The sequence below is a fragment of the Temnothorax curvispinosus genome, unplaced genomic scaffold, assembly GCF_003070985.1.
Source record: "Temnothorax curvispinosus isolate PA1 unplaced genomic scaffold, ASM307098v1 QBEX01011875.1, whole genome shotgun sequence".
Taxonomy (NCBI): domain Eukaryota; kingdom Metazoa; phylum Arthropoda; class Insecta; order Hymenoptera; family Formicidae; genus Temnothorax; species Temnothorax curvispinosus.
Window position 1 is genome coordinate 29,547 of NW_020221655.1, and position 11,329 is coordinate 40,875.

General features: G+C 42.7%; 1 protein-coding gene across 2 annotated transcripts; it reads right to left on the reverse strand.

Annotated features, from left to right (window-relative positions):
- Positions 1-467: 467 nt before the first annotated feature.
- On the reverse strand, positions 468-8,164 carry LOC112461906 (regulator of nonsense transcripts 1 homolog). 2 transcript variants are annotated; one of them, XM_025027333.1, is made up of 5 exons: positions 7,297-8,164; positions 6,194-6,474; positions 5,725-5,880; positions 4,630-5,223; positions 468-4,542 (listed from the first exon to the last, which is right to left on the reverse strand). In XM_025027333.1, exons 1-5 carry the CDS (start codon positions 7,477-7,479, stop codon positions 2,397-2,399), a joined length of 3,360 nt encoding a protein of 1,119 aa, XP_024883101.1. In that variant the 5' UTR covers positions 7,480-8,164; the 3' UTR covers positions 468-2,396. The 2 variants fall into 2 exon arrangements, with proteins under 2 accessions (XP_024883101.1, XP_024883102.1); XM_025027334.1 differs by lacking the exon at positions 7,297-8,164 and adding an exon at positions 6,553-6,649.
- Between the last annotated feature and the right edge of the window lie 3,165 nt (positions 8,165-11,329).

The window sequence follows — 11,329 nt, forward strand, 5'->3', positions numbered from 1 at the left end:
ACTGGCGGCAGCGTGATCATCTGATCTGATGTATTATATTATTGGTATTTGGAGATGTAACATACATATTCAAGCACGAAGCAACGAATATAAATGTAATAGCGCGTATGTACATACAATACAAAAAGAGGGTGAGGAGAGGGAATGTATGTACCCCGATTCACGATGTTCGGGGATGCTTGCACATGTGCGGTAAAGCGAGCACTAGCAGACGATATATTAAACCCTCGGTCAGTCGCGTATATACTATATTGTAATGAAAAGTATCGTTAAATCTCCCTGGAAAATTGGAAAGAGAAAGGAAATGTTAAAAATAATATTGAGAAATCTCTTTTATAAAAATATATTACAATTTATCGGGTGGAAACAATTAAATTTGTTCACGTATACTTACATATACTTGTTACATATAACATAGCGATACAAAGCAATAATTTGCGGGACAAAAGGAAAAATGCGAGAGCGCGTTTGCTTTCAAACCAAATTTATTTTTCCATAAGATTTTACAATAAATTTCAGTATTATAATCTGCTATTATATTAGCGGTGCGCTGTTGGTCGGACAAGAGAAATAAAACAATTTAGTGTCGTATAATGCAAGTTTACATTAATTACCACTTAATCTATTGCAATATAATAAATTTATATTACCGCCAGAAGCCAGTACAGACAGACTATAAAATTGGAGGCAGGGATTTTGGAAGCAACGGAAAGGCGATCCGAATAAAAAATGTACAGACATTCCGGCCTACACGCCAAGTATAAGACATTTCGAATGGTGACAATTTACTTGATACCATTACGGATAATGGCGATGTCTGAAACACACAATTAATGTAGTCACGTAGGATTTTTGCGGTGGCACGCACGTGCCACATCCAAAAAAAAAGCAAAAATCAAGACTTAAATTTAATTGATTATCGTTCGCGCATTAACCCCTTCGCTACGAGAAGCCACTGTCTTATAGCTCGCTGGGAATCTTTTCCCATGTAGACAGAGACAATTCGATGGCTCGTCAAATCCCTAAATAAATTTCAGTAATTTCTTACTCGTCGATTCATGATTATATTTCTATCATACGTTAACGTGTCCGACGCGATGAAATCGTTACACCTCGATTTGTGAACGTCGGAAGTATAGTACTCTTAAAACAAGAGTAGCGTTTTGCCCAACCGCGCAGTTATCGCTCGCCGTTGCGAAAAGGTTAAAGAACGACGTGTAAGATCGACACACGAAGGAAAGAACGAATACAATTTTGATAAGCTGTGCGTCTATACTGTTTCTCGGTCACGTTTGACCTAGCTAGCCCATCCGCTAAGGACTCTACCGAAAGAAAGCAATCCTTCCAATCGTGCGCTCCGTTGACCCCTGCGGTAAAATAAGCAATAGATATAAAATAAGGAAGAAAAAAAACCTAATCAACATGATCAAAAACCACCGATGAATTTCTCATGACCGGCGGAGGCGCCGGACCTCTGAGAAAGGGATGTCCCATCTCCGTGATGATGTTGAAACGTTGGCTTCGTACTGTCTGATGATGATGCAACATTGGCGACTCCCATCGACAAAATTCCGCCGGAGAAATCGACGATATCGACTCTCAATGTGTGTGTGACGTGCGCCCACGCGTTTCAAGGGGGGAACAAGTTACGTATGGTGTATATCGTCTCCTCAGCTCGAAATAACGGTGGGTACATAGAAATTGTACGAATACAGTGTAGTTTTTCTTAATTTCCTTCCTGCTTTTTCCATTCGGTTCGAATCCGTCGAATCCGTGACGAAGTGGAAAAAAGCACGTTTCGGTGCTATTGCGATCCGATCTTCCGTAGCACGTAGACTGCCAGAAAGATCTTTCAAACTCCCTCGTTGTAGGTTGTAGGTTTATTTGAGCGTGACATTGGCACACTCGTCGAATTCGGTCGAATCGTGAAGCGATACACTTCCATTTTATGTCCTATTTCTTTCTTTTTTTTTTGTCATTTTCGTTCCTTTTTCTATTTGTTATAGCGTCACTCGGATCCCCGCGATCCCTGCGTTGACAGTAAGCACGTGTCACGGTTAATTGACAGTAGTCGTTCATCGTCCTCCAGTCTGCGTGATGTCCTTCTCTGCCCTCTGTTGCACTTATTACAATCAGATACATAAGCCTTGCGTTTTTCCGCGTCCACGGTGGAATCCTCCAACGGCGAATTAGCTTACGGAACCTTCGTTCTCCTTTCACTCCCCTTACCTCACGTCGACGACATGAGCGTATGCTGCATAATATCGTACTCGATCGTCGAGCCGTCGTACCGTTTTGCGCAGTTAGTGATTTGTGGTTGTTGGTCGAAGAAGAATTGGTCGAACGAGCCTTCATGGCATGGCAATTGCGTTGCTCAGCCGTAGGTAAGTTTCGGCTCAGTAGGGCTGCGAGAACTGTCCTCCGGCTTGCGACTGGCCCGACTGGTAGAAGCCACTTCGGTCGCCCTGATAGGTCGAGTCCTGCGACAGCAGGCCGTCCATCTGCGATTGAAATTCGCCGACCGCGAACGAGTCCTGTGAGAGTTCCGCTTGACTGAGGCCAGGCTGCGAAAGACTGAAACCGGGTTGAGACATGCCCTGAGTCGTGCCCTGCGTCAACGGCAGACCTGGTTGACTGTACGGCTGCGTGTTTTGCTCGGTTTGACTCAGTTTACCCATACGCGGGCCTGACCGGTTCCTCGCCGAGGCGGTGGCGCCGCGTCGATTTTTCTGATTCTGGCGTGCCTGCAACGCTTGCTGATGCTGATTGTAGAAACGCGGCGGCACGTGCGTCATATTCATAAACATGCCAACCGGCACGGGCATGTTGTTCATCGCCGCCTGCGCCCGCTCCGGACTGATGTAACTTATAGTGTCATGCGTACGGTTGAAAATGTCTACCGACACGTTTCTTTGGTAGTACGGATTGTGGTTCTGCGTGCCGTTCACCTGTGCGCCCGAACGATCGTACACCGATCCGGGGATCAGGGCTTCGCGCGCGTCGTACATTGACGTGGACATGAAGTGCGAGCCTGGATTAGCCGCGTTCACAAGTTTCTTTGGCTTAGCGAATTGAATCATGGACTCCTTCAGATTGTTCAACGGCCCTTCGACCAGCACCTTCTGCTCCTTGTAAAAGCTGAGCAGGTGGTTCCAGAGCGGCTGCTTCGAAAGTACCTTGGGATTTCCTACGATAATGATGCCGTATTTTGCGCGAGTCAACGCCACGTTCAATCTTCTGGGATCATTCAAAAATCCAATGCCCTGATGCTCGTTGGATCGTACGCAGGACATTATTATTATATCCTTCTCTCGTCCCTGAAAAGCGTCCACACTCGCCACTTCGATCTCTTGATACAATTTCGAGTGCAGGGAACCTTGGTACTGCATATACTGCACAAGATAGGCCCGTTGACCTTCGTACGGGGTTATCACTCCAATCTGTTCCGGTTTCACGCCGCAACGTAAGAATCGTGTCGTTATCTTTTCGACGTTAGACGCTTCGGTACGATTCAAGTAAGATGTCCCACTTCCAGCTATCTCTTCTTGACCTTGCGTGACGTAAAAGAACATTGGCTTGTCCGGTGCAGGCCAGGGAAAGTCGATTTTCAATAATTTTCTCTCGTCGGCGCAAACGCCATTCTGCAGAGACCCTTCGTAAAAGAAGTTAGATGGAAATCGTGACAGATCAGGATGCATACGATATTGTACTTCTAAGCGGAACGGTCTAATTCCCAACACCACCAGCCTTTCGAACAAAGATTGAGATAAACCAGCTCTGGCAGCTTTCTTGCACATCACCACCGGGCCTAATTGGCAGTGATCTCCGACGAGGATTAATTGTTTCGCTCCTAGAACAACTGGTACCATGCACTCCGGTTCGGTAGCCTGCATGCTCTCGTCGATAAGTATAGAATGGAACTTTAATCTGTGCAATCTTGGATCACCAGCGCCTACGCAGGTGCAACAAATTACATCGGCCGCTTCCAGAAGCTCCTTTTCCGCCGCTTTCTTCAAGAGTCTATAGCGCTTCTCGTCGACGCTCGACAATTCGCCTGTCTCATCCTTCAGTTGTTGCAACTTTTGCAACTCGGTGTTCGTCTCCATGTTCTTTATTTGATTATGTAGAGCGAGGAAACTCACTGGCGAATCGATGGCCTCTCGCGATTTGGCACACAATCGTACGACTTTCAAACTTGATTTATGTATCTTTTCGGTCAATTGATCGACAGCGGTGTTCGAAGGAGCGCATACGAGAACAGGACCACCGTTCTGTTTCACCAATTGATAAACTATAGTAGCGCTCGTCACAGTTTTACCTGTTCCTGGTGGTCCTTGGATCAGGGATAAGGGCCGTTGTATTGCGTGTTTCACAGCGTACACCTGCGATCTGTTCAAATCAGGTAGATTCGGTGCGCTAAAATGTTTAGGAAGATGACAACGGAATAGAACCTCTTCTACTTCGTGTCCCAATAGTCTGTGATATATGTAAGCTGACACGGATGTATCATCCACAGCAAATTTGCGTAACGCGGATTGCATCCTGTAATAATATAAAAATACTTATTAAAATCATAAAATTATATATAGGAAACAATATTGATGTATTGCAAATTTGTCTACATCTTACCGATCAAAACTCGTGCTTTTCCAAATAAAGTCAACGACAAAGTTGCTAATGCATTCCGTCGGCGCTCCAGAATTGTTTTTCAGCTCAATTCCAACTTCCTCCCCGTAATTGTCGGGAATCTTAATCACGTGTCCAATTCCAGACCAAGGCTTATGTAGTTCTCCCAGATAACGGAGCCTCAATTCATCCCCATGCATCAATTTCATATCTCCGTCCGTTTTGGCCAGCATAAAGTATGCGATAGTCTTCTTGTTCAATCCAACGTCCCATCGTACTTCAATGTTCTCTTGAGTTTGAGATTCTTTCAAGCGTTTATCATAATCGGCTTCCAATTTCACAAGTGGACCAAAAATATTTTGATACTGATATCCGTCCTCGTAACGTAACAGAACCTGCTGCGGTTCCTCGTCTACTCCAGGCTTTTCTAAATCTTGGAAAGTAGCGTCAACATTGTCTCGCCATAATTCTTCCAATTTATTAATCTGTTGCGCAGAGATCTGCCTAGCTCTTAACTGTTCTTGTTCGGACGGAAATTTCACCAACCAGGACAAAAAGCTGCGATCTTCGATCAAAGGCTTCCATTGCTCTTGATCCCTGATTATATTCGAAAAGTATTAAAATATATTTGTATATGATACATGTGTATACATTTATATTATCCCTCGAAAGCCACACTGGGGTCTCAGGGACCCCAACGAAATTTTGAAACTACATTTAGAACTATCATTTATATTTTGTAATGCATATTTTTTTGTAATAATTTTTTTTTACAACTTCTGAGTGTTTTTTACTTCATCATAATTTTCAGAAAATTTACAAACCTAACCGATTGGGAAAAAAACATTACAATACGTTGATTTTTTCGAAACTTATGAGTGAAAAATGGCTGGAGTCCTCTAGATCCCAGTGTGGTTTACACGTATACAAAAAGAAATAAGTGTGGTCTACGAGAGGTAAACTCAAAAGGTGTTGATATCTATATTAAATATCTATATTAATTGATTCTATATTGACATTAAATACATAAAATATCTTGGTTATCTTTGTACATAATATATATGAATAACGAGATGAATAAAGAAAATTTGTTCTTACCAGTTCATATCCTTCAAAGAACTCTGTGCCGCGCACGGTTGGCGGCAGAGTAGCACGACTACGGAATCAGCTTTAGCAGGAATAAAACCCAATACGAAAACATTTCTCGTGGCACAGGAATAACATTCCAAAACGGTTTCCCCAAGAGGGCCATCTCTGCAACAAGTTAATGGATCTTTACGTCAAATAGATTCGTAAAAAGATACGCTATACATCTGTTCAATGCATCCTAGAGTCCTTCTAATCAGAGTCTGACCATACAGCAGCAACTTTTGATTGGTTCGCCATTTTTTGGGAAAAGCAAGAGAACAGAAAGAGAAAGAGATATGAATGTATATCCTTTGATATATCGCTTTCTCTTTCTCTCTTATATCCTTCTCTCTCGCAGAATTTGCAAGTTGGCCAGACCCTGATTAGAGGAACTCTAATGCATCCTTGTTATCTCCTTTACGTCAACGTAATAAATCACCTGTGTAAAGTGACCTCCTTGTGTTTAGCACGGACAAGATGATTGATAATATGGGATCCAGACGTATTGCCACGTCCATTGCAGAACCACTTTCGGCAGACGTTGCACATAACCACGCAGGACGCTTCATGGATACCGCAGTATTTACACGCATATTCAGGCAAATCGCGGTTATAGTACGCTTCCTCCTCCTCCTCTTCAAATTGCAACTCGGCGAGACTCTGAGCTGCTCCGGAAATCTTCAGATCCAATGACGAGCTGCCATTCGTACCATTAACCACCTAAACGACAATGCGTTGCAGGAGCATTAGAAAAAACCATCAAAATTGGAGTAAAATTTAAAAAAGTGCAAAGTTTACAGTTATTAGAAATAGAACGACTATTTGATGCATGCGAGTAGAGAGACTTTTACACGAGAATAAAATCAGAAAAGCATAATTCTTTCTATAAGAGATATACTGTAGCGTCTTTCTCTTTGTCGCCACGTAGCGCAAAAATCCTCTCTTTATCTCGGAATTTTTTCAATCCGGATTCCGGAGAAATTAGTTTATCGGGGTTAAACGCATCGTCATATTTCTCTTATCTCGCGCCGCCTCCAATGCCAAGCGTCCGCTCCGTCATCCTCGTTACATTTAAAGGCGCGGAAGCGGACTTGCGTAACTACGCGGAACGCTGGAGCGGCGGCCGCTGGCCGCACCTAACCTCCTCGCCGCTCGCAGCTGGCGCGAGGGAGCGACGGGGGTGCTGGGTGCTGCCGTCCCGTGCTTCTCCAGCGGGCGATCAAGGTCACGCCGACGACGTGCGCCCGCCGGAAGTCCCAAACCCAGTTTCCACGAGAGAGGGGAGAGGAAAAAGAAAACGGATGCGGGGTCAGGGAGCAGAAGATGAGGGACGGAGCGGGGGAGAGAGAGAGAGCCCACCCAAGACAGCTCCGCTTTACCGCTGCACGCGCGACTTGAAGGTTAGGCCGCGTGGTTTGCCTCGAGGCGAACCCCCGGGAGGCCGTGGGCGTCGCGCCGCGAGAACTCGCGTCAAGGAAACCGTCGGGGAACAAGGGAAGGGGCGGGGGGGGGGGAAACACGCATTGGCTGACGAAAACTAACCTGAACGGGTTGATTGGACTGCGTCTGGGTCGCGTCGTGCTGCGAGGCCTGGGTCTGGCTCGGTAGAGTGAAGTCGGTGAAGTCGAACTCGCTGCCCTGCGTGTCCGCGCCGATCAGGTCGGTCTCCTCGGTGTCGAGGAACGTGAGGGTCTGGCTGCTGGGCCCGTACGCGTCGACACTCATCCTGGCGCGATCCGATCTGTTCTCTCGTGTCTCTTTCTCTCTCTTTCCCTCTTTCTCTCTTCTCCTCTGCTCCTTTCTCTTTCTCTCTCTCTCTTTCACTCACTCGCTCTCTCACTCTTTACGTCTTACGGTCTCCGCGCACTCCCCCGCTCAGCGAGGACAGAATTAGCGGGTCGCGCGCTGCTTACTCGCGATACGCGATACGCATTCAATGCGAGCGTGACAACGCGACCCGTCTCACCCGTGAGGAGCGCGAGCGAGCGCGACGTCGCGTGCGACGCGCGATGAGACGGAGCTGCACAGACACACGCGCGCGCGCGCGCGCGCACGAGGGAACGAGGGCCGCTCGGCCACCGACCACGGGGAACGGGTTACCACCTCGCCTACTCCGCTTTACGCCGTTAACACTAACGTCGCCGTCGCCGCTCGCGACCGTACCGCGGAACACACACACACCTACACACCGAGAGCACAACAGCGCACGCAATTTTCGTCCCGCACGCGTGAACGCTCGTCGTATGTTACGTCATCAGCTGATCATGTGAGCGGTAGGCGAAGCAGTGGCGAACTGGCGAGCACTGGCGAGCGAATTAGCGAAGTAGCGAAACGGAAGCGGCCCTTCTTAGGGCCGATCTTATATGGGCAAAGTGGGAACACGAGGACACGCGCGGGCGTACGACCAATGGCGGCCCGAGTCGCCGCGAGGGTCGGTAAAACTATTGGACGAACGTGTCGTCATCGTCGCACAGATGGCAGCAGCCGGCTCGTAAATTCTAGTAAATTTGAAATTTGAATACATTGGTAGAAAATAATGGACATTGATGGACCAGAGTTGTGTGTCGATATAACGACGGAGCACCACGACTTTTTCAAGGTTTAGTTGCCAGCTTTCTAATTATATTTTCTATTTTAAAGATATCGAGTTTCATGAAGCTGTATATCCAATCAGTCTGTATTTACGAAATATATAATTCAAATTTGGGCTCAAGATTCTAAGAATCACTGGTTTAAGTTGTGGGATGAATCGTCTCGTGCCACCGACATCAAGATTATTTTCCCCACCCCTATCGCACCCGTGTAACTTTAAAACCAAAATGCTCAGACTAGTATTTAAGGAGAGTTTACCTGCATTTCACACAAAGCTGGACGCTGTGATGCTTATCGGTACATCAGACTTGATCCTTTCTAGAAATGCTAACGAGAGTTTAACTAATGTGTTAAAAAGAATTAACATCATGTACTTTCCACACCACGACGATGTTCATAATTTAACAGCAGATTTAAAAAGTGCACACTTGGATATAATTCATCTGCAACAAAATTTTCCTGAATATTGTGTTATTTATAAAAGGTATTATCGTCGACGTTAGGTAATATTTAAATCTTTTTTTTCCATTAATAATGCAAATTAATTTGTTTTTTCCGTGATATTTGCAGCGATATAAGAATAAGTGTTTCTTATAAGAGTAATTTGAGACACAGAGAAGCATCTCAGGAGATAATTTCTGGTTATGTGCAACCTCTTGGACAGAGATATTCGCGTCGTATTTTATTAAAAAGTTATTTAAATTATGCCAAGCGTATAAAACTCTCTTCGGATAAATCCAAGGAGCTATCACTCAGTTTGTCTGAGCTTCCTGTAAAGTATTCCAAAAGGCAAAAAGTCTATTTCTCATAATAATATTTATTGCAATGTTATCCGCGTATTGAAGTTTTATATTTTATCTTTGTAGGATAAAATACTGCTAAAAATATTAAAAAACTTAGATTGGACGGCGTTATGCCGCATGAGTGAAGTAAATTGGCGCTTCAATAATTTAATACGGGACCCTGAACTCTATACACGTTTAAATGTGCGATGCGTAACTATAACGCGCACTATATTTCGTTACTTTTTAACTAGATGTAAATATTTGCGACAGTTAAGCCTGATCTACAATGTGCTCTTTGCTTCCTGTTTTTTGCTCTTAACCTGTTTGCGACTATCCCGTATTTCGCAACTGCGTCGCGTAACGCGATGTTTTTTGTTCTCTGTCGCCTAAGATGAAAATTGACGAACTTCAGAAGAGACAAGAAACATCACGTTACGCGACGGAATTGCGAAATACGAGATAGTCGCAAAGAGGTTAAGAGCAAAAAACAGAAAACAAAGAGCACATTGTAGATCAGCCTTTAGATCTTACAGGAAGCAACTTTGATGTTAATGTTTTCATAAACTTTCTTGATAATTGCGGCAGGCATTTAACGCACTTAAGATTAAGTGACTGCTATGCGCATTCTGTTAACAGTCGTGCTGTACTTAAAATTTCAGAGATATGCAAAAATTTAAAAGGTATGCATGTATGTATACGTATGTATATTATATATGTAGATTGTCAAGATTACGATTAAATTAATTGCATATATCCAAAACATATTTTTTTTTTTTTTAGAATTGGATCTATGTTGGTGTTATATATGGCGTAGACGTACTGTCCTTACTAATCGCAATTTGGAATTGCTAGCGCGGTGCAAAAACTTGAAAAAGTTATATCTTCATGATATTGATACTATTGATAAACCTGAAAAATATTCCGTCATTTTCAAACAATGTCCTAAACTACAAGAGTTTTATTATCTCATACCGTGTAATATTAGCGATAGTTTATTTAATTATTGGAAGAAGAAATATCCACATGTGTCTGTCTATACGTTTTATTGAGATCTCAAAATCTCTGGTATTCGCAATTTGTCTATTCGCGTAAAGGTATCAAGTGACACGGGGCTCGTGCTGCGCGTGTACTTGGCGCGAGACACTATACCGTGTCACTTGATATTAGAAAATATATAGACAATTTTGAATAAAATTTTATATATAATTAGTATATAATTAGAAGTTTAATTCTTCTTTTTGATTCAAAGGATATTGATCTGCCGACTTCAATTCGATCATCTTCTAATATAATCTAAATGCTCATGTAACATTTGTCTCCCACATTGCTATTATTATCTATCGCAATTGATCTATCTTAATCTTGGTAAACATTGTCGAATGGCATTCAAACCGGACACAGCAATCTACGATAAATTTAAATTTAATAATCAATACGAATTTTTTTAATTTTAATGAAAAGATAAATTATATATAATACGTATTACCTTCAGCGTTCCAATTTGTCTGTTTCGATTATCCTTAATCGGCAATAATACATGTTTGCACTCATCACCAAGCGCGTATTTTTTTATATTGAAAGTTACATAACTAGAAGGAAAAAGTAGAAATCCAGTTATTAAATATTATATCTTAAAAAAAAAAAATCTTATAAAATCATAAAATTAAAGATTATTATTTATCGTATTCAAAGGGAAAATACGAATGAGTAATATTGATTTATATATAATTCTTATAACATTGTAAAAATTTAAAATAAAATAGGTCGTTATACTCTCCCGACCTCCTCGCACTCTTTAACTTCCCTTTCCTCGGGTAATGCTAAGAACAGTAAAACTGATATTTGCAACATGGCGCGCAAACTATCTCTTTGTATGGGACGTGTCACTTCATTAATCCAAAATTCTAAAATTACGAAACTATTTTGTACTTATTTATGCTGTACGATTTCTAAATAATATACAATTTTTCTCGTTTATTATAAATTTACATCATATTTGAAGACGCGTCTTTTTATTAGCGGTCAAGAAAATATTTGCTTTTTACGTACATATAATTGACATTATTGCCGTTATTAGCTCTGTAGCTCAGCTTTTCTTCCCTTTCTTGGTCCTTTATAAAATCTTATAATTGTACATCGCTTTATTTTAAGTAAAATAAAACATAAAGGAGACTCTTTCATCAATTATAAAAGTTGAA